This window comes from Mobula birostris, chromosome 30 (assembly GCF_030028105.1).
Source record: "Mobula birostris isolate sMobBir1 chromosome 30, sMobBir1.hap1, whole genome shotgun sequence".
NCBI lineage: Eukaryota > Metazoa > Chordata > Chondrichthyes > Myliobatiformes > Myliobatidae > Mobula > Mobula birostris.
This window is the reverse complement of record NC_092399.1, coordinates 11,603,939-11,626,692: the sequence shown is the minus strand read 5'-3', so window position 1 is coordinate 11,626,692 and position 22,754 is coordinate 11,603,939. Positions and strand designations below refer to the sequence as shown.

The following is a 22,754-nucleotide window of genomic DNA, read 5'->3' as shown; positions in this document are numbered from 1 at the left end:
TAGAGTGTTGTGTAACAACCCAGATCTTATTAGGGAGCTTAGCATAATGGAACCCTGAGGAGGCAGTGATCATAATGTGATTGAATTCATACTGCAATTTAGGTGGGAGAAGCATAACTTGTGTGTATCTGTATTGCAATGGAATAAAGGGAATTACAGAGGCATGAGAGGAGGAGCTTGCCCCGGTGGATTGGAGGAAGATACTGATGAGGATGACAGTGGTGCAGAGTTGTCAGAAGTTTCTGGGAATAGTTCACAAGGCACAGAATAAATAAGTTTTGCAGAGGAAGAAGTTTGCAAATGGCAGGGGTAGGCAATTGCTGTTGACAAAGGAAGTTAAGGACTGCATAAAAGCCAAGGAAAAAAAACATATAACGTAGCAAAAGTGAGTGGGAAGTTGGATGATTTGGAAGCTTTTAAAATCCAACAAAAGGCAACTGAAAAAGCTACAAGAAGGGAAAAAGTGAAAAATGCCGGCAGTCTAGCCAATAATATAAAGCAGGATACCAAAAGTTTTTTTTAGTTATATGAAGAGTAAAAGGGAGGTGAGAGTTGATATTGGACCACTGGAAAATGATGCTGGTGAGATAATAACGGGGGACAAAGAAGTGGCAGAGGAACTTAATAAGTACTTTGCATTTGTCTTCACTGAGGAAGACAAAGGCAGTGTGCAAGAAGTCTGTGAGTATCAGAGAGCAAGAGTGAGTGCCATTGCTATTACAAAGGAAAAAGTGCCAGGCAAACTCAAAGATCTTAAGGTGGATAAGTCATTTGGACCAGATGGACTACATCCCAGAGTCCTGAAAGAGTTGCTGAAGAAATAACGGATGCATTGGTCATGGTCTTTCAAGAATCACTTGATTCTGGCATGATCCCAAAGGACTGGAAGTTTGAAAATGTCACTTCACTCTTTAAGAAGGGAGAGAGACAAAAGAAAGGAAATTATAGACCCTTTAGCCTAACAGTGGAAAGTGTTGGAGTCTATTATTAAAGATGAGGTTTCAACGTACTTGGAGACTAATGATAAAATAAGTCAAAGTCAGCATGGTTTCTGTAAAGGAAAGTCTTGCCTGATAAGTCTGTTAGAGTTCTTTGAGGAAGTAACAAGCAGGGTGGACAAAGGAGAGACAGTGGATGTAACTTACCTGGATTTTCAGAAGGCATTTGATAAGATGCCACACATGAGGCTGCTTAACAGGATAAAATCCTATGATGTTACAGGAAAGGTATTGTCATGGATAACAGAATGGCTGACAGGCAGGAGGCAGCGAGTGGGAATAAAAGGGGCCTTTTCTGGCTGGCTGGTGTTCTTCAGGGGTCAGTATTGGGACCGCTGCTTTTCACATTGTTTGTCAATGATTTGGATAATGGAATTAATGGCTTTGTGGCAAAGGTTGCGGATGATAGGAAGATAGGTGGAGGAGTAGGTAATGCTGAGGAAGTAATGCAATTGTAGCAGGACCTAGACAAATTATAAGAATGGGCAAAAAAGTGGCAGATGGAATACAGTGTTGGGAAATGGGTGATAATGCATTTTGGTAAGAGGAACAATAGTGCGGACTATTACCTAAATGGGGAGAAGGTTCTTACATCAGTGGTGCAGAAGGACTTGGGAGTCCTTGTGCAAGACTCCCAGAAGGTTAATTTACAGGTTGAGTCTGTGGTAAAGAAGGCAAATGCAATGTTGGCATTTATTTCAAGGGGAGTAGAATATAAAGGCAAGGGGATAATGCTGAACCTTTCTAAGACACTAATCAGTTCGCATTTAGATTATTGTCAACAGTTTCAGGCCCCATATCTCAGAAAGGATGTGTTGTCACTGGAAAGAGTCCAGAGGAGATTCATGAAGATGATTCCAGGAATGAAGGGATTAAATATGAGGAATGTTTGGAAGCTTTGGGCCTTTTCTCACTGGAATTTAGAAGAATGCATGGGGATCTCATTGAAACCTACCAAAAGTTGAAAGGACTAGATAGGGTGGATGTGGGGAGGATGTTTCCCAAAGTGGGGGTCTCCAGAACTAGAGGGCACAGTCTCAAAATTGAGGGGTGACCCTTTAGAGTAGAGGTAAGGAGGAATTCCTTGAGCCAGGGAGTAGTAAATCTGTGGGATGCTCTGCCACAGACTGCGGTGGAGGCCAAGTCCGTGCGTGTATTTAAGGTGGAATTTCATCATTTCCTGATCAGTCAGGGCATCACAGGATGTGGCAAGAAGGTAGGTGTACGGGGTTGAGTGGGATCCAGGATCAGCCATGATGGAATGGCGGAACAGGCTCGATGGGCTGAATAGCCTAATTCTACTTCTATGTCTTGTGGTCTTATGTCTCACACTAGAGAGATTTAAATGGTTAAGTTCCCTAACAGCTTTGACAGAAGTTCCATTTCTTAGTTTTGCCTTCTGCCAAAGTCTCTCACAGTATCTGGAACTAAATAAGCCCCAAAAATGAGGAACTAAGTAGCGATGTGATCCAAAGATCCAGTGAGATACCTCCAGACCTGTACCAGGTGGACATAGGCGTGAAGTGAATGCAGTTGGCCCAGTCCAATAAGAGTTGCGCCATTGATTATTAATATTGTTGAAGTCTGGAGAGTTAGAAACTGTTTCAGTCAGAGGTCCTGCAATGCACTTTGGCCTGAAACAATTGACAACTCTATCTGAACTATATACAGTCAGTGGCTACTTTATTATATACACCTAATAAAGTGGCCCCTGCGTGTATGTTCATGGTCTGCCACTGCTGCAGCCCATCCAATTCAGGATTTGACGTGTCGTGCATTCAGGGATGCTCTTCTGCTGAAACGCATGTATATTTGAGTTACTGTCGCCTTCTTGTAAGCTTGAGACAGTCTGGCCACCCTCCTCTGACCTCTCACATTAACAAGGCATTTTTGCCCACAGAATTTCCACTCAGTTGTTTTTTTTGTTTTTTTTTTTCACCATTCCCTGTAAACTAGAGGCTGTTGTGTGTGGAAAGCCCAAGAGATCAGCAGTTTCTGATATACTCAAACCACCCATCTGGCACCAACTGTCATTCCATGGTCGAAGTCACTAGGATCACATTTATCCCCACTCTGATGACTGGTCTTAACTACAACTGGGCCCCTTGACAATGTCTGCATGCTTTTATACATTAAGTTAATAGAACATAGAACATAGAATAGTACAGAACAGTACAGGCCCTTCAGCCCACATTGATGTGCCGACCCTCAAACCCTGCCTCCCATATAACCCCCCACCTTAAATTCCTCCATATACCTGTCTAGTAGTCTCTTAAATTTTACTAGTGAATCTGCCTCCACCACTGACTCAGGCAGTGCATTCCACGCACCAACCATTCTCTGAGTAAAAAACCTTCCTCTAATATCCCCCTTGAACTTCCCACCCCTTACCTTAAAGCCATGTCCTCTTGTATTGAGCAGTGGTGCCCTGGGGAAGAGGCACTGGCTATCCACTCTATCCATTCCTCTTAATATCTTGTATACCTCTATCATGTCTCCTCTCATCCTCCTTCTCTCCAAAGAGTAAAGCCCTAGCTCCCCTAATCTCTAATCATAATCCATACTCTCTAAACCTGGCAGCATCCTGGTAAATCTCCTCTGTACCCTTTCCAATGCTTCCACATCCTTCCTATAGTGAGGAGACCAGAACTGGACACAGTACTCCAAGTGTGGCCTAACCAGAGTTTTATAGAGCTGCATCATTACCTCGCGACACTTAAACTCTATCCCTCGACTTATGAAAGCTAACACCCCATAAGCTTTCTTAACTACCCTATCTACCTGTGAGGCAACTTTCAGGGATCTGTGGATATGTACCCCCAGATCCTTCTGCTCCTCCACACTACCAAGTATCCTGCCATTTACTTTGTACTCTGCCTTGGAGTTTGTCCTTCCAAAGTGTACCACCTCACACTTCTCGGGGTTGAACTCCATCTGCCACTTTTCAGCCCACTTCTGCATCCTATCAATGTCTCTCTGCAATCTTTGACAATCCTCTACACTATCTACAACACCACCAACCTTCGTATTGTCAGCAAACTTGCCAACCCACCCTTCTACCCCAACATCTAGGTCGTTAATAAAAATCACGAAAAGTAGAGGTCCCAGAACCGATCCTTATGGGACACTGCTAGTCAGAACCCTCCAATCTGAAGGTACTCCCTCCAACACAACCCTCTGCCTTCTGCAGGCAAGCCAATTCTGAATCCACCTGGCCAAACTTCCCTGGATCCCATGCCTTATGACTTTCTGAATAAGCCTATCGTGTGGAACCTTGTCAAATGCCTTACTAAAATCCATATAGATCACATCCACTGCACTACCTTCATCTATATGTCTGGTCACCTCCTCAAAGAACTCTATCGGACTTGTTAGACACTAACTGCCCTTCACAAAGCCATGCTAACTGTCCCTGATCAGACCATGATTCTCTAAACGCCCATAGATCCTATCTAAAAATCTTTTCCAACAGCTTTCCCACCACAGACGTAAGGCTCACTGGTCTATAATTACCCAGACTATCCCTACTACCTTTTTCGAACAAGGGGACAACATTCGCCTCCCTCCAATCCTCCGCTACCATTCCCGAATTGCTGCCACATATGGATTGTTGATTAGATATTTGCATTAACAAGCTAGTGTACAGGAGTACTTAATAAAGTGGCCACTGAGTGTACTTTGCTTATGTCCCATCAGTATCCTTGGAAAATTCAGGCAAACTTCCCATGACCATGATTTCCCCTTACCAAATATTTAGAAAATTGTCTCTGAATATCTAAATTATAAATAATCTCGTTGCTTAAATACAGAATTTGTACCAAGGAGTTGAAGGCAACCAGCGAAACATGGAGGCACATTTGATTCTGTGCAATTGAGTGTTTACAAAAGTTTTTCTTCTATCTTTGAAACTTTCTAATTCTGACCTTATGACTTTGAGTCTTCTATCTAATTGCTTTAATGAAATTTGCTTCAGTGAGTGCATATCTTATTTCCAGTTTGAAGAGATTGATATATCCTTGGAGATATATTAACTGTTCATAAATGTTGAAAAAAAAATTAAATATCTGCATCATTAACTAATCCTTTATTGACCCTTTACTCCTGAAGTGCAATTTATTGCTAATGTTATGTCTTTTTAATTATACACTATCTCAAGGGAAAATGTAGCTTTCCTTGGTATTGAGTCGCAAAGTACACTTACTGGCACAGATGTTCTTTCATCGAAGCCCTGGACAATTGCAGCAAGACCTCTTAAATCCAACTTCCAAGCACTAAAGACTAGCTTAATACTTGCCTTCCTAATTGGTTGCTATAGCAGCACATTGCTTTCTTCAACATTCTTATGTGAATTTTAATTTCTAAACACATTCCCATTCCAGCATGTTGCTTCATGGCCTCCTCTTCTGCCACAAGGAATACAGTTCTCTGGCCGGAGGAGCAGCGCCTTGTATCCCATCCAGATAGTCTCCAACTTCCTGTACACTAGCATGAACATCGATTTCTCCAACCTCAAGTAATTTTCCCCTCTCTTTCCTTCTTCAATACCCCACTCTGGCCTCTTACCTCTTCTCATCACCTCCCTCTGGTGCCCCTTCTCCTTCCTTTTCCTTTCTCTCATGGTCCACTCTCCAATCAGATTCTTTATTCTCCAGCCCTTTGCCTGCTTCAGCTATCACCTCCCAGCTTCTTCATCCCCCCTCCCCCACCCACCTGGCTTCACCTAGCACCTTGTCCTCCCTCCCCTCCCCCCCCAACTTTCTTACTTTGCCATCTTACCCTTTCCTTCCCTGATAAAGGGTCTCAGCCCGAAATATCGACGGTTCATTAATTTCCACAGATGATGCCTGACCTACTGAGTTCCTCTTGCTTTTGTGTGTGTTACCAATGTTTTCTAGGTCGTTTCAATTTAAATTGATAGTGCATTTTCCTGGAGTGATCTGTAATTACTATTTCCAGGTTGTCTTGCATCACCTTTCATGGGTGTGCAAGAGGTGAGGGTGCGTGGTCCTTTTTGTGTTTGTGATGTCCCTGGGCTCGCAGAGTGCTAACCATGCAATAGTGAATTACAGGCACAAATGAGCACTTTGCAAATGGTGTGGTTTTGACGTTGAAGCAAGTGTTGAGCAAGCAGTGAGGCTATGCTGTGTTGGAAGTTTAAAGGATTGCCAGTTGTTCAAAGGAGTTTCACAAAAATGAGTGCAGGATTGAAAGGCTTGCCATATGAGGTGCTTGATGGCTCTGGGCCTGAACTCACTGGAATTCAGAAGAATGAGGGGCAACCTCATTGAAACCTATCGAATGTTGAAAGGCCTCGATAGAGTGGATGTGGAGAGGGTACTTCCAAAGGTGGGGAAGCTAAGACCAGAGGACACAGCATCACGATAAAGGGTCATCCTTTTAGAACAGAGTTGAGGAGGAATTTCTTTAGCCAGAGAGTGGTGAATCCATGGAATTTGTTGCTACAGCCGGCTGTGGAGACTAAGTCAATGGGTATATTTAAAGCAGAGGTGGAGGGCAAATCATTGTGTTTATTTAAGATAGAGGTTGATAGATTCTTGATTAGACAGGGCATGAAGGGATACAGGGAGAAGGCAGGAGACTGAGGCTGAAAGGGAAAATGGATTGGCCATGATGAAATGGAGATGCAGACACGATGGGCCAAGTGGCCTAATCCTACTTATGTTTCTTATGGTCTTATAGCCGGGCTACTCTTTTCCCCAAATTACTAAATGCAGCATTGCCATTTGAAGTGATAATTGTGCAGCCTACTTATAGCTATTTGCTTTCATCTCAATTGGTATTCTGAGAGACATGAAATGAAGAATAATATTAGTGCTATCCTGGATTTGAAAGAATGAAAAGCTTGCAGATGTAAAAAGCCTTTTTATGTCTCAAGATGTTTCAAAACGTTTTATAGGCAATTATCACAAGTGTTGTTGCATTAGTTGGCATGAGAACCAGTTTGCAAACAATCAAGATTTGGCCACTGTAATTTGAGACATAGAAGCAATCTAAATTGAGACTGTTCAATGCTAAATGAGCTTCAAAGTATAGATGATTAGAGCTTCAACGCAGTGAGTCTTGGCTGATGCAATGCTTCCTCAGTGTCGGCCAAGATTACGTGCTCAAATTGGAGTTGGGGCCTGAACTTGCAGATTTAAAAAGTGCTTACTTCCCTGTGAGGGACCAGTCATCCTGACTGAGGTCAAACATTCCATTAAGAATTGCTGACTGTCAGTATGGTAGTGTGGTGGTCAGCACAACACTTTTTACAGCACAGACAACCAGGGTTCAGTTCCTGCCGCTGCTGGTAAGGATTTTTGTACGTTCTCCCCATGACCGTGTGGGTTTCCTCCGTGTCCTCTGGTTTCCTCCCACAGTCCAAAGATGTACCAGTTGGTAGGTTAATTGGTCATTATAGATTGTCCAGTGGCTCGAAGAGCCAGGAGGACCTTTTCCATGCTGCATCTCAATAAATGAAGAAATAAATATGCAGCTCAGTTCTTCTTGGACTTGAGTGCTTGGACATCTGCAGTCATCCACTCAGGTGGCAGTGCATAACTACCCTCCAGGAACCGAGCTGGCGTGGATTGCCGAATATCAGGAAGTTCTTAACCTTTTCATTATAATTTCCAGCTCTGCGGCAATTGAGTTAAATCATTCCCTCACTTTGTCCATTTATGCTCTTGAAAGGAAACAGCATCCTGCATGTAGATAATGTTATATAATTAGCTTGGCAAGAAATTGTTTTGTGTGTGTTTGTGTGTATATGAGAGATCAGGATTTTTATGGATGTACATGATTAAAAGTCAGTTTGGCAGGATTTTGCCCATGTTTTAGAGGACGATGTTATAATTGGGATTATATTTTGTTTCTAAATGAAAGTGGTCAAAAAAGATTGAGAATACGTGAACCTGTATTAAATTACTTTGGATGCATCGGGAAGCTCTTGTTTTCAGTGCTTCTCCTGACACTGAAGAACCTTATTACTTCAGATATGACCTTCATCACTTCTAATCTGATTTAAAGTATTCTAGTGCCACTAGTGGGGATTCAGGCTACACATGAGGACTCTTCAGACTGATTTTGTCAGAAGTTTATCGTAAGGAACTTTGCTATACTTTGGGAAAACTACAAGCTTTGCTCATATACCTCTAACAATTCTGCAATGGTTGAAAGAATTTGATAAGAAGAGAATATATTTGCTGAATTAAAACATCACTCTGGGATTAGGAGGTCTGCCTATTGGAATTTATACAGCACAACTCCTGACTGTGTTAATATTCTGCTAGGATCGAATGGGCACTTGTCTGACTTGGGAGTGCTTGTATGTGATGAAGATAATTTGTGCCCACTTGAAATGGCAGGCTTGTCCGCCCTCAGAATACTGTGTGGCTGTACAAGTAATTACACTGCTGATCTACTTGCGTAACATGTTTGGATGCTGGCCAAGAGCATCACTGCAGGAACTGACCGGCCATTCATGTTCAGCACCTTGCTCTCTGGTTGAAAAGCATTTGAAGAAGTGCTCCTACTCCGCAGTTACGTGTAGGTGTTGGTATCTGTCTCGGTTTCAAAGCTTCCCTTTCACCACAGCAGTAAAGGCTCAAATTTCTTGGTCAGCCCTATCAAATCCAAGCTTACTTGTTAAAGTGGTGCTTATGGGATAAAGAGAATCCTTGATATCCTTGGAGTCACATCTCAGCGGTTCACAGATGATGTTATCAGATATTTCAATCAAAGTAGAATGAAAGTCAAGAACATTTTTCCAGACGCTCAGTAGTTCAGGAACCCCTCTTCCCCTTCTGTCATCAGATTTCTGAAAGAACGTTAGACAATAAGAGAGAGAAGCAGAAATAGGCCATTGGGCCCATCAAGTCAGCTCCGCCATTCCATCATGGCTGATCCCACATCCCACTCGCCAGCCTTCTCGCCATATCCTTTGACGCCCTGACCGATCAGGAAACAATCAACCTCTGCCTTAAATGTACCCACGGACTTGGCCTCCATCGCAGTCTGTGGTAGAGCATTCCACAGATTTGCTACTCTCTGGCTAAGAAAATTCCTCTGTACCTCTGTTCTAAAGGGTCGCCCCCTCAGTTTTGAGGCTGTGTCCTCTAGTTCTAGATGCCCCCACCGTAGGAAACATCCTCTCCACATCCACCTTATCTAGTCCTTGCAGTAGGTTTCAATGAGGTCCCCATGCATCTTTCTAAATTCCACTGAGTACAGGCTCAAAGTGAGTACATTAAACTCATAAACACTACCTCACTACTTTTTGCACTACTTACTAAGTTTAACTATTTTATATATATATATTTATGTATAAAACCTGATTCTGATTCTTCCACTGAAATGTAATTGAGGTTATGTCATTTGGAAATTGGGGAAAAGTTTGAAGGCTTACGTATGTCAGGTCAAAATGCAGATTAATTGCGGTCTGACGGAATGAGGGAACAGGCAAGGACCAAGCAGCTCTTGATGTGAGGAAATGCGCTGTGAGTCAGCTGTGCTGTACAAATTCTCTTTTGCACTGAATAACAGAAAGCCTAAACTGGTACATTTTAGTGTTGCAAACACAAAAGATTTTGCAGATGCTAGAAATCCAGAGTAACACACACAAAATGCAATGGGACTTGGGAGTCCTCATACAGGATACCCTTAAGGTTAACCTCCAGGTTGAGTCGGTGGTGAAGAAGGCGAATGCAATGTTGGCATTCATTTCTAGTGGAATAGAGTATAGGAGCAGGGATGTGATTTTGAGGCTCTATAAGGCGCTGGTGAGACCTCACTTGGAGTACTGTGGGCAGTTTTGGTCTCCTTATTTAAGAAAGGATGTGCTGACGTTGGAGAGGGTACAGAGAAGATTCACTAGAATGATTCCGGGAATAAGAGGGTCTGCTCTTGGACTGTATTCCTTGGAGCTTAGAAGAATGAGGGGAGACCTTACAGAAACATTTCGAATGTTGAAAGGCATGGACAGAGTGGATGTGGCAAAGTTGTTTCCCATGATGGGGGAGTCTAGTACGAGAGGGCATGACTTAAGGATTGAAGGGCGCCCATTCAGAACAGAGATGCGAAGAAATTTTTTTAGCCAGAGGGTGGTGAATCTATGGAATTTGTTGCCACGGGCAGCAGTGGAGGCCAAGTCATTGGGTGTATTTAAGACAGAGATTGATAGGTATCTGAGTAGCCAGGGCATCAAAGGTTATGGTGAAAAGGCGGGGGAGTGGGACTAAATATGAGAATGGATCAGCTCATGATAAAATGGCGGAGCAGACTCGATGGGCCGAATGGCCGACTTCTGCTCCTTTGTCTTATGGTCTTATGGTCTAAATGCTGGAGGAACTCAGCAGGTCAGGCAGCATCTATGGAGAGGAATAAACAGTCAACATTTCAGCCAAGACCCTTCATCAGGACACCACATGCCCTGATTAGGGTCACCATCTTATTGACCTCAAAGGATCTGTGTGTACATGTTCTTTAATATCTTTGCACTGGGTTTCATTTGTACAAACTAAATACGGGTCCGGTAAAACTCTGATAATCTGCCACACTCAGGCCTTCAGTAGCGCCAGACAAGCATATGTTCCAGACTATTTGATGTTATTGCCACTAATATTCCAACATACATTTTAAAATTCACTGTTTTGTAGGTTCTATGCACAATATAATATACTTTCCAGCAAGCCTAGTAATTTGAAAGGGGGTGCAGGAAGCAGGTTCCCTGTGAGTTTACGGGGAGTGCTGGGAAGTAGGGCACTAGTGAATTGAAGGTTACCCATTGACCGGGACTCCTGTGCATGTCAAAGGGATCGTATGAGTTAGAGCTCTGCTGAGTTAAAGGAGGTGTGGAAACCCAAGCCCCAGTGTGATAAATGGAGTGCAGGAGCCAGGATCCTGGTGGGCTAAAGGAACCAGAAACATAAGCGGGTCTGTCTGAGTAGTGGAGAGTATATTAACTGGCTACATCACAGCCTGCTGTGGAAATAGCGATGCCCATGAATGGAAAGACCAACAAAAACTAACAGATACAGCCCAGTCCATTGTGGTAAAGCCCTCCCAACCATTGAGCACACCTACACAAAACACAGTTGCAGGAAAGCAGAATCCATCATCAGGGACCCCCACTACCCGGGACATGCTCTCTTCTTGCTGCTGCCATCAGGAAGAAGGTACAGGGCTCACACCACCGGCTCAGGAACAGCTACCACCCCTCAACCATAAGGCTCTTGAACTTCACTCAATTTCCCTTGCCCCATCATTGAAGTATTCCCACAACCAATGGACCCTCTTTCAAGGACTCTTCATCTCATGTTCTCGATATTTATTCCTTAGTTATTTATTATTATTATTTATTTTTGTATTTGCACAGTCCGTTGTCTTCTACACACTGGTTGCATCCCAAGTTGGGTGGTTTTTCAATGATTCTGTTTTGGTTTTTATTCTATAGATTTATTGAGAATGTCCTCAAGAACATGTATGTACCTTGATAATATGATTTACTTTGAACTTTGAATGCAGGGACAGGAATGTTAGTTTACTAAAGATATCAGGATCAGGATCAGGTTTTACTAATACTGACACATGTCACTGTACCCAGAGAGCCAGATGCAGATCTATCAGGATTGTGAAAGTATTGTGTAGTGGGATTATTCGAATTTTACTGCAGTGAAAAAGGGTACAACTCATCCTGTTTGGAATGCCGCAATTCCATTCCCACTTGGACTTTTCTGACAGCACTGCTAGCTGAGTTCTGGGTGCAAGAATATCAGTTAAAGAATTTAAATTCTTCAAAGTTCATTCGCTCGTTATGTGCCATGTCATATAACGTGGGCAATCATGGTCTTTCCGTGACCATGATTGTCTTGCAAATATTTCGACAGAAGTGGTTTGCCATTGTCTTCTTCTGGGCAGTGTCTTCACAAGACGGGTGACCCCAGCCGTTATCAATACTCTTCAGAGATTGTCTGCCTGGCGTCAGTGGTCGCATCACCAGGACTTGGGATCTGCACCAGCTGCTTGTACGACCATCTACCACCTGCTCCCATGGCTTCACGTGACCCTGATCGAGGGCTAAGCAGGTGATCCTCCTTGCCCAAGGCTGTACTGACAGGATAGTAGAGGGAAGGAGCGCCTTACACCTCCTTCGGTAGAGATGTATCTCCACCCCTGACACCCAAATTCTTCAAAGGGCCCTGTTTATTGGTTGAACGTCGACTGTGATTGCCAGTGGGTAAAGCATTTGGAGAAAAGCTAGGGTCATGGCGTAACCTGATAATGGGCCAGCATCTTGCGGCAAGGATTGCTGACCAGCAGTGCCAGTGCTGGCTGATTTCTTTCCTACCTTCTCAGACTGGGAAGATTAACCATCCTCCTATAACTTTCCACGTCCCTGTTTAAAGAGCCTGGGAAACATTCTTTTGACTGTTGTTGAAACAGTTTCTGCTTTCAACAGTAATAAATCAGTCCAAAGCGAACACCTTAAGCATAATTTGTATTTATCTGGAGACATGGCGTGAAACAGTCCCTCCCGGCCCTTCAAGCCATGCCACCCAGCAGTCCAAGATTTAACCCAGGCCAATCACAGGGCAATTTACAATGGCCAATAAACCTGCTAACAAGTTCGCCTTTGAACTGTGGGAGGAAACAGGAGCACCCGGAGGAAACCCACATGTTCACAAGGAAGAAGTACAAACTCCTTACATAAGATACTGGGATTCAACTATGAACTTTGACCCCCTGAGCTGCAATAGCGTTGCGTAATCCATATGCTACTGTGGCACCCTAATTTGTGTCTCTATAGGAAAAGCACCTAAATAGTAAACGATTGATTATGTGATTGGTCGTGTTTATTGGAGCTGAATATGCTTCAACTAATGTTGAAACTGAACCTTAGAAATGCTTGTGCATGTGTATTGTGCTTGTGTTTTATGTCGGGGTGATGGGGGTGGAGAAACGTCTCTACCAAAGGAGATGTAAGGCCTTCCTTCCTTCCTTCCACTAGCCTGCAGGTCACCCTTGGGCAAGGTGCAACATCTGCTTAGCCCCCGGTCAGGGTTACATGAAGCCATGGGGGCAGGTGGTGGATGGTCGCATGAGCAGCCGGTGCATAACACAAGTCCCGGTTATGCGACCACTGAAGCCAGGCTGACAATCTCTGAAGAGTATTGACAATGGCTGAGGTCACCCATCTTGAAAAGACACTGCCCAGAAGAAGACAATGGCAAACAAGTTCTGTGGAAAGATTTCCCAAGAATAATCATGGTCATAGGAAGACCATGATTGCCCACGTCATATGACAGGGCACACAATGATGATGATGATAATTGTATGTGACCAATGAAATCAACAATTTCTTATAACACACATCAAAGTTGCTGGTGAACGCAGCAGGCCAGGCAGCATCTCTAGGAAGAGGTACAGTCGACATTTCGGGCCAAGACCCTTTGTCAGGACTAACTGAAAGAAGAGATGGTAAGAGATTTGAAAGTGGGAGGGGGAGATCTGAAATGATAGGAGAAGACAGGAGGGAGAGGGATGGAGCCAAGAGCTGGACAGCTCCCCCTCATACCCCATCCGTTATTTATTTATATACACACATTCTTTCTCTCTCTCTCCTTTTTCTCCCTCTGTCCCTCTGACTATACCCCTTGCCCATCGTGTTCCCCCCCTCTCCCCCCTTTCCTTCTCCCTGGGCCTCCTGTCCCATGATCCTCTCATATCCCTTTTGCCAATCAACTGTCCAGCTCTTGGCTCCATCCCTCCCCCTCCTGTCTTCTCCTATCATTTTGGATCTCCCCCTCCCCCTCCCACTTTCAAATCTCTTATTAGCTCTTCTTTCAGTTAGTCCTGATGAAGGGTCTGGGCCCAAAATGTCGACTGTACCTCTTCCTAGAGATGCTGCCTGGCCTGCTGCGTTCACCAGCAACTTTGATGTGTGTTGCTTGAAATTCCAGCATCTGCAGATTTCCTCGTGTTAACAATTTCTTGTGAAGTGTTCAGCATATCCATGGATATAGTGTATGACTCCCTTGCTGTGATTTGGGATTCTAACCCATATGTATCAGCTTGGTAGTAACTGAATGAAGAAAGGCATTTTGTTCAACAAGGAACTGAATGGAGATATGATGCATACAATTTGGATCTAAAGCGCCCTCTGCTGGTAGATGTTGATATTTCTGCAATGTTACTGAAAGCAGTGCAAAAAATATTCTCCTGTGGCACAGTGACTTTGAGCACAACAAAAAATAATTTTGAGCAAAATGTGAACACTTAATGCAGTTACCACCCAATGAATTTATTTGTTAATGGAGATACAGCACAGAACATCCCTTCGAGCTGTGTCGCCCAACAATTCCCAGATTTAATTCCAGCACATATCACAGGACAATTCACAGCAAGCAATTAATCCACCAATAATTTTTGGACTGTGGGAGGAAACCGGAGCACCCGGAAGAAATCCACCTAGTCACAGGAAGAACATACAGACTCCTTACAGGCAGTGGCGGGAATTGAACCCAGGTCACCTCGCCTGTAAGACATTGTGCTAACCACTACGCTACCGTGCCACCAAAATTGTTCTCGGACTGTATTTATACAGAAGTACTAACAGGTAGAGTCTGAGCGTCAGAGTAGATCAGTGATCGTGCATTTTGATGCAGCCTCAGTGAAATATCAGTGAAACAATTAATGGCGTTATTCCACAACCCTAGGAGTTAGGCATCAGCAAAGCGTGTGGAATTATATACAAACTTGACTACTTAATTAAGGATCCTGACCTGAAACACTTACTGTCCATTTCCCTCCACAGATGCTGCCTGATCCTCAGGCAGTTTGTTTATATGCTACAGATTCTAGAATCTGCGGTCTCCTGTGTCTCCATCTTCCCTTTCATTCACTTGACCGTCTGTTCAACTTCCTATCCAAAGCTACACCCACTTCTCTGCATTGCTAAACCCATTCATCAGAATCGGGTTTAATATTACTGGCATATTTGGTGAAATGTGTTGTTATGCAGCAGCACTACATTGCAATGCTGAATAATAAAAACCGTGTATTACAGTAAGTTAAATTAAATAAGTAATGCAAAAAAAAAGTAGTGAGGTAGAGTTCATGGGTTCAATGTCCATTCAGAAATCGGATGGCAGAGGGGAAAAAGCTGTTCCTGAATCGTTGAGTGAGTGTCCTCAGGCTCCTGTCCTTCCTCCCTGATGGTAGCAATGAGAAGAGGGCATGTTCTGGGTGATAGGGGGTCCTTAATGATGGACGCTACCTTTCTGAGGCATTGCACCTTGAGGATGTCCCAGATTTCCATTCTTTCAACGCTGATGAAAGATCGGCAATTTAATGTGTACTGTTTCTTTTCCCAGGAAAGCTGCCAGAGCTGAACATTTCCAGGATTTTCTTGCTTTTCATTTCGGCTTCCAGCACCTGGATAATTTTTAGCTCTTGGATTTCTTTGATATTAATCCCCAAGAAAGAGTGAGTGAGGACCAGTACCAGTGGTGTATTGGACAATGAATAGTGAACCATTTGTTGATGTTCTTGTTTTGACAGGCAATCTACAAGATGGTATCCACGGTTATGAAGATGCCCGATGATGAAGCAACACCAGAGAAAAGAACAGATAAAATCTTCAGACAGATGGACACAAATAATGATGGTAACAGCCAACTATTCTCACAGAGAATCTGAAACTTTCTACCTTCCTTACATAATTAATCTTTTGCATCAAAAGTCCTACTAGCATTTTCCCAGGTTTATGCTTTCATATCCCTTTACATGAACTAATTAACTGAAGAGCAGTAAATCATAAACACAAGAGAGTCTGCAGATGCTGGAAGTCCAGAGCAACACACACAACGTGCTGGAGGAACTCAGCAGGTCAGGCAGCATCTGTGGAGAGGGATAACTGGTCGACGTTTCGGTGCTGATGAAGGGTCTCAGAGCAAAGCATTCATTCCTCTCCGTAGATGCTGCCTGACCTGGTGAGTTCCTCCAGCATTTTGAGTGTACTGCTGTTTATACTCTGCATAAGAACTCACAGCCGGAATGAAAAGGAGAACCAGAAGGAATTGAGCTCTATGTAGAAAAGGCAATGGACTAAGAGGATTGAACTGCATAAATAGGAAGGTAAAATAAAATTTACAGGGAATATTTAAACACAAGATATCCTGCAGTTGCTGGAAATCCAGAGCAACACGCACAAAATGATGCAGCTTCAGGCAGCATCTTTGGAAATGAACAAACAGTTGGTCAGGCCAAGACCTTTCTTCAGGATTGAAAATGGAGGGGGAAGACGTCAGAATAAAAAGGTGGAGATAGGGTACGGAGGATAGCCAGAAGGTGATAGGTGAAGCCAGCTGGGTTGGAACGATAAAGGGCTGGAGATGAAGGAACCTGATAGGAGAGGCGATTGGACCATTGGAGAGAGGGAAGGAGGAGGGGACCCATGGGTACTAAAAAAATAATGCCTCATTCCATAAAAATCCAGAAACGAGATGAAAATGGAGGAAGAAAATTAAAATGTAGAGGCAAATTAAAAGAAAGATAAAGCCACAATGATGCTTCCAGTAGAGTGACTCTAGTTCAATTCTGGCGCTAATCACTACCCTACTGTGCCACGTGTTAACTTAAATCATATTTGTCATACATCAGTGTGATTATTGAGCACATTGACTTTATCACTGAGTCAAGCCATGTAGTTTTGGACTTGTTATTGCATTCCCACCTGCTGAGGGGGCATGTTAATATAACGGGTGTCATGCACACCTCCAGCATGGTGCACCCCGTAATTTGTGGGAGTGGGAGGGTGGTGATTCTGCTTGACTTTGACCATATTTCTCACATGGCATACAGAAGAACTGAGTTTCAGACAACTGAAAAAGCAATCTCTCCAAAACTCTTTTTATTGTGAACATGGGTTGGTAGACACGAGGAGGAAATTTACCCAAAATATCCATTCTTTTACCTGAGTTTATGGGTACTTTTTGCTCGAATAGCATTCCTTGGTCGATTTTACTCCATACTTTATCAAACTTTACCAAAATAAAACTCTGCCCGTCATCATTCCTAACTCATTCCCTCAGTCACCTGGCAGCACGGTAGCGTAGTGCAGCCGTCCCCAACCACCGGGCCGCGAGGAAACGATATGAGTCAGCTGCACCTTTCCTCATTCCCTGTCACACACTGTTGAACTTGAACACAGGGTTGCCAACTGTCCTGTATTTGCTGGGACATCCCGTATATTGGGCTAAATTGGTTTGTCCCATACGGAACTGCCCGTATGTCCCCCGCTAAGGTAGAGCGTTCCTATGAAACCGTTCGTGCCAAAATGGTGTAAAGCGAAGAAGCAATTACCATTAATTTATATGGGAAAATTTTTTGAGCGTTCCCAGACCCAAAAAATAGCCTACCAAATCATGCCAAATAACACATAAAACCTAAAATAACACTAACATATAGTGAAAGCAGGAATGATGTGATAAATACACAGCCTATATAAAGTAGAAATAATGTATGTACAGTATAGTTGGGAAAATTAAGCTGAAACTGATCTGTGGGAAAAAATCAGCACGTACGCACATGTGCACGCACACTGCACATGCGCAAACAGGAGCCCGCGCAAGGCTTCATGGTCATGGTAGTATTTCTCGGGGTAAATGCAAGAATCCTGTATTTGACTGCTACTTTTGTCCCTTATTTGGGAGTGAGAAAGTTGGCAACCCTAACTGTAAAAGACATGTTGAGGTGAGTTTAACCCTACTTGAACACCACCCCCCCAAATCGGCCGGTCCGCAAGAACGTTGTCAATATTAAACCGGTCCACGGTGCAAAAACGGTTGGGGACCCTCGGCGTAGTGGTTAGCAGAACACTTTACAGTACCGGTGACCCGGGTTCGGTTCCTGCTACTGTCGAACAGAAGTCCCCGTGACCATGTGGGTTTCCAAATTGTAAACTGTCCCGTGATTCGACTAGGATTAAATTGTGGGATTGTTGGGCATACAGCTTGAAGGGCCGGAGGGGCCTATTCTGTGTTGTATCTCAAAAAATAAATAAATAGAATAGAATTTGTTTACCAATAACAAGGACAAAGATTGGTATTGAATTCCCCATTCCTTAAGTGAAACATTCCACTTTCATGGATCATGTCTTCATGAAAACAACCTGTTGTTTTCAGAATAGATTGCTTGTTAATACACCACTTTACTGTTTACAAATTTCTTCCAGGTAAATTGTCTCTTGAAGAGTTCATTAAAGGTGCCAAGAGTGACCCCTCCATCGTACGGTTACTACAATGTGACCCAAGCAGTGCATCTCAGTTCTAGTTGGGACATGATTGTATCACACTTATCATCTGAAGAAAAGGAGCGAGATTTCATTCCAGCTGGATTGCCAACCCTTTCTCTGACCTCCATCTCATCATGAATTGATCTTCCTGCCATAACAGGGTGAATGACGAACACGGGACCGCGTGGGCGACCCGCGCTGTCTTCAGAGGAGCTTATAGTCACTGCGTTGTTACTTTGTTTTGTGTTTTCTGTGCGATGGACACTTCAAAAAGCAGGCATGCCAACACATATTGAGCAATGGGGCATTGTGCACAAGGCTCTCACTACGGTTCAGAATATTGCACGTGTCTATCACTGGCCCTTAGGCTAAACATAAAATTGACATCACGAATGTAAAAAATGCCACACAAGGGAGCTTGCAAACACGCTTTGAGTTGCATTGTAGCTGCTCTAGTTATTGCTGTTGTTGTACAAAGCCAACAGTTACAGTTCCCAGAATGATCTATATTCTCTGCAAATGAAGCTATTAGATTATTTCACTTGCGGATTCACTCGGTAAGCCTCAAAGATCACTGTGGGAAATACAGTTCATGCTTAGAAAGCAGGAAGACATCACAGACGGTGTTTGCGAGGGGAGGTACAAACCAAGGATAAATGATTAAGTGGCCCTCAAGTACACAGTGGAGTTGTTAACATGCATACAAAAGGTACCCTTGGGTTTAATTTTATTTTAATGCCCTGTTCTAATCAGGCGTCATACATTCCCCTTCCTAAATCGGGTAGATTCCCGAAGTGTGGATCGACCCATTGGTGCAAGTGGCCTTTTATTAAATAGGAATGACAATGGGCTGCTGCCCAAGTTATTGAAAACCGCCAATATTTCCTTCAGGTCGTGTAGAACCAAAGGTGCGGCCCATCTCCGTGATTCCACAGACCGGGAAGAGGGGAAGCAGTTGCTAGGAGTGGGAGAATGGAGGACCCACCAGACTGCAAATCCACAAAAACAATTGTCGTTCTAACAAAACAGATCTGCTGAGATTGGATTTTGTAGTCAAGTATAGTGAAATAATAATAGGTATCACACTCGTGGAAAAAAAACATCTTAGACTCAGTGGTAAATAATCACTTGTTTTGGTGCATCAGTGCTCCAGTCATGTGAATGTGATTCATGCACCGACTTACAGAGCATATCTCCTGTCTAACCCAGTGACGAATGTAGTTCAGGGCTGTTAGAAGTGTACAAGGGAATACTGTGGACAAATGGGCCAGATGCAAGGTCTTCCTGCCTGATATTATCACTGTTTTACCATGTTATAATAACTGGAATAAAAATCCCTTAATTCATGTGATGAAATTGCTGCGTCTGCTCCAGCCAGAGTGTTTTGTGTGCTTCAGAAATGAAGGCAGAGCCACTGTCAGTGCATGTTAGATCATGGTATGGGGGAAATTGTATTAAAAAGTAAATGTATTTTTAACAGTGTTGTAATTCATCTTATTCTAAATTAAAACATCATTGTTTTAACGCAAGAATTGAAATGCCATTCTTTCCCCCAACTGCCCCCATCCCGTGGAAGTCAAATATGGTCTACTTATTGAAACCAGCGTCATAAAGTTTTAGACTTTCTGAATTTGGCAGTGCCATTGCTGTATCCAAGAATGTTTAGTGCATTGAAGAAAAGGGCATATTTTATGTTTGCGCTTTTGTAATGTGAGTATGGCACTTTTTGTTTTGTTATTTGAATCAGATTATCAGATATTTGTGCTCAAGACTCCAAGGCAGAAGCTGGGCTGAAAACAATGATGAGAAGGATTTGTATTTACATAGCGCCATTCATTTCCTTGCTGAGTTCCTCCAGCATTTTATTTATTTATTTATTGAGATACGGCGCGGAATCAACCCTTCGAGGCACGCCACCCAGCAACTCCTGATTTAATCTGAGCCTAATCACAGGACAATTTACAATGGCAAATTACACCTTTGGACTGTGGGAGGAAACCAGAGCACCCGGCGGAAACCTACCCAGTCACTGGGAGAGCCTATAAACACCCTACCAGCAGCAGTGGGAACTGAACCTGGGCACTGTACTGTTAAGGCATAGTGCGAACCATGACACTACCGTGCATTTCCTGCATCTGCAGCACCTCGTGTGTTTATTTGTTTCCTTGCTTGAATACCCTGAAGCTTTGTTAATCCAGTGAAGTCCTTGAATTTAAATCACTATTCTTCTGTGGAAAAAAAAGAGGTCAAAGTAAGTTCCCACAAGCAGTGATGTGATAAAGTCCAGGTGAAGTGTTTAAAGTAACGTTTACTGAGAGAGAATTGTTGTCCAAGACTGTAGAGTTAATACTTCTACTCACCCTCAAAGATGACCATTTGGTCTTTTGCATCCACTTAAAGAGGTAGATGCAGTCTCCATCAAAGTCTCATTCAAAAGTCAATCTTTTGGTACCAAATTAGAGAACGGGCTTGGTTTCTGACATGTACTCTGGACTTCAGGGTGGAATTTGAACCCCAACCTTTGAAGGGCCGTAAAGAGCAGACCTGAACACTTTTTGCCTTGCCTCTCACTGCATAAAGCACAGAGAATAGTCATTACACTTTGCAGTTTGTGACTTCCTAATGCAGTGTTGGAGATGTACGAGGCAGAGATAATGTTGGGAATTTTTACTCCCAAGGATGGGCAGGTTTAGAAGGACAGAAGCATGTTGTAGAAGCTCAATCTTAACATCTCCGACTCATCTGCATCAGTTTAAAGCAGGGGTTCCCAAGCTGAGGTCCACAGGCCCCTCGGTTAATGGCGGAAGTCCATGACATTAAAAGTGCTGGGAACCCCTAGTTTAAAGAGGTAGAGTTCAGGTGTTTTTTTAAGCACCTGTATTTGTTATTTCACTTTATAATTCAAGTCAGAATAATTGATGCCAAGTTTAAGGAAGGCATTTTTGTTGGTCCACAAATCAAACAGGCCATCAACGACAGGCGATTCAAAGAATTTCTAGTGGGACCAGAGAAAATCGCAAGGAAGACATTCAAGGTGTTGTTGAAAATTTTCTTTGCAAGTACAGAGCACCAAACTATGTGCAGCTGGCTGACAACATGCTTCAAACATAACAAAAGCAGGAAGTGTCACTAAAGATCTTGCATGCAGGAATGGCATCAGGGCAACTGGAATCAATCAACGCTGGCTGATTATTATTAGACACTTAAGCAAGAAGCCTTAGGACACTGAGTAAAAAATAAAAATCATCAACAAAGCACTTTTAGCATAGTTGAACTATCGCAAAGCGTCAGTACCATTATGCAATTAAATATTATATTTAACAAAAGTTAATTTCTTTTTTCTCCAAATTCCTACATGATACAAGAAGTCTGAAATTATGTTTGTGTTCAACTTCAAGTGGTCTACCATAAAAAAAATTCTGAGGAAGGAACACTTTTGAAAAAATGTGTTGTCCAGTGTATTCAGAGCTCAGACACCACTGGGATAAGGATGAGCATGCAAAGATCAGGCTACCAGTACAGAGATAATGACAACTTGCCAAGAAGTGTTGCAATTTCTCTTGTTTGAGTGATTGGGGGTATGGAGGGAAGTCTGGTACAGGGTTCTGAGTTGGATGATCAGCCATGATCATACTGAATGGCGGTGCAGGCTCGAAGGGCCGAATGGCCTACTCCTGCACCTATTTTCTATGTTTACATCACTGGGAACCATTGACTAAAAACACAGCAATGCTTATGGTTATCACACAATATCCAAACCATTTAGTATGCTTACATGTTTATCACCCATTGCTGGAGAAAAGACTTAACTGCCCTTGAAATACTTACTTACTGGCATTTAAGGCAGCAATGAAGGACCTCCATCTCTGGCGGAGTTCAGGACTTCCTTCATCATGTCAATAGCTTCCTCTTGGTTTTCACTACTGTCAATCATCCAAGTCCTGGGTAAAGACTCAGGAATACCAGCACATTCGATGTAGGATTCTTCATTGCAGTTTCAGTAACAGTTTTGTTTGACCAGTCAGGGTTGTTAGCCCTGAGCTGAAACCCCGAACCTGGAGGACTGATGGACCACTCTTAGTCTGGCCTCTACCCTTTGACCTGTTTGGCATGGGTGACCCTACCAAGAACCAGAGCAGAAAGCCCTGACTCCAGCCAACATAGCTCTCCAGGTCAATGAGGCACACATGTCTCAATGACCAGGAGAGCTATGTTGGCTTGAGTCAGGGCATTATGCTTTGCCCTGCTTGTTTGCAAACCACAAGGTTATGGTCCTCTTGGAGGCCCCTTGAAATACACTTACCAATACAAGCTAATCGGGTAGCAGTACAAGAGCATTGGCGAAGGATATTACACTGGCAATGTGGTATGAGCACAATATATCTGTGTTAACTATTGGTACTGGTGTATTTGTTACGGGGTTAGTGAAGTAATGTGTGATATTTAGCAGTGGTGTGACTTAC

General features: G+C 43.2%; 1 protein-coding gene across 1 annotated transcript in view; it reads left to right on the top strand.

Moving 5' to 3' along the window:
* Positions 1 to 18,329, top strand: part of LOC140190653 (hippocalcin-like protein 1) — a 36,471-nt gene extending 18,142 nt beyond the window's left edge. The window contains exons 2-3 of the mRNA XM_072247418.1: positions 15,558 to 15,663; positions 18,232 to 18,329. Coding sequence (XP_072103519.1) covers positions 15,558 to 15,663; positions 18,232 to 18,329 — 204 coding nt within the window. The remainder of the gene's footprint in view (positions 1 to 15,557; positions 15,664 to 18,231) is intronic.
* The last annotated feature ends 4,425 nt before the right edge of the window (positions 18,330 to 22,754 follow it).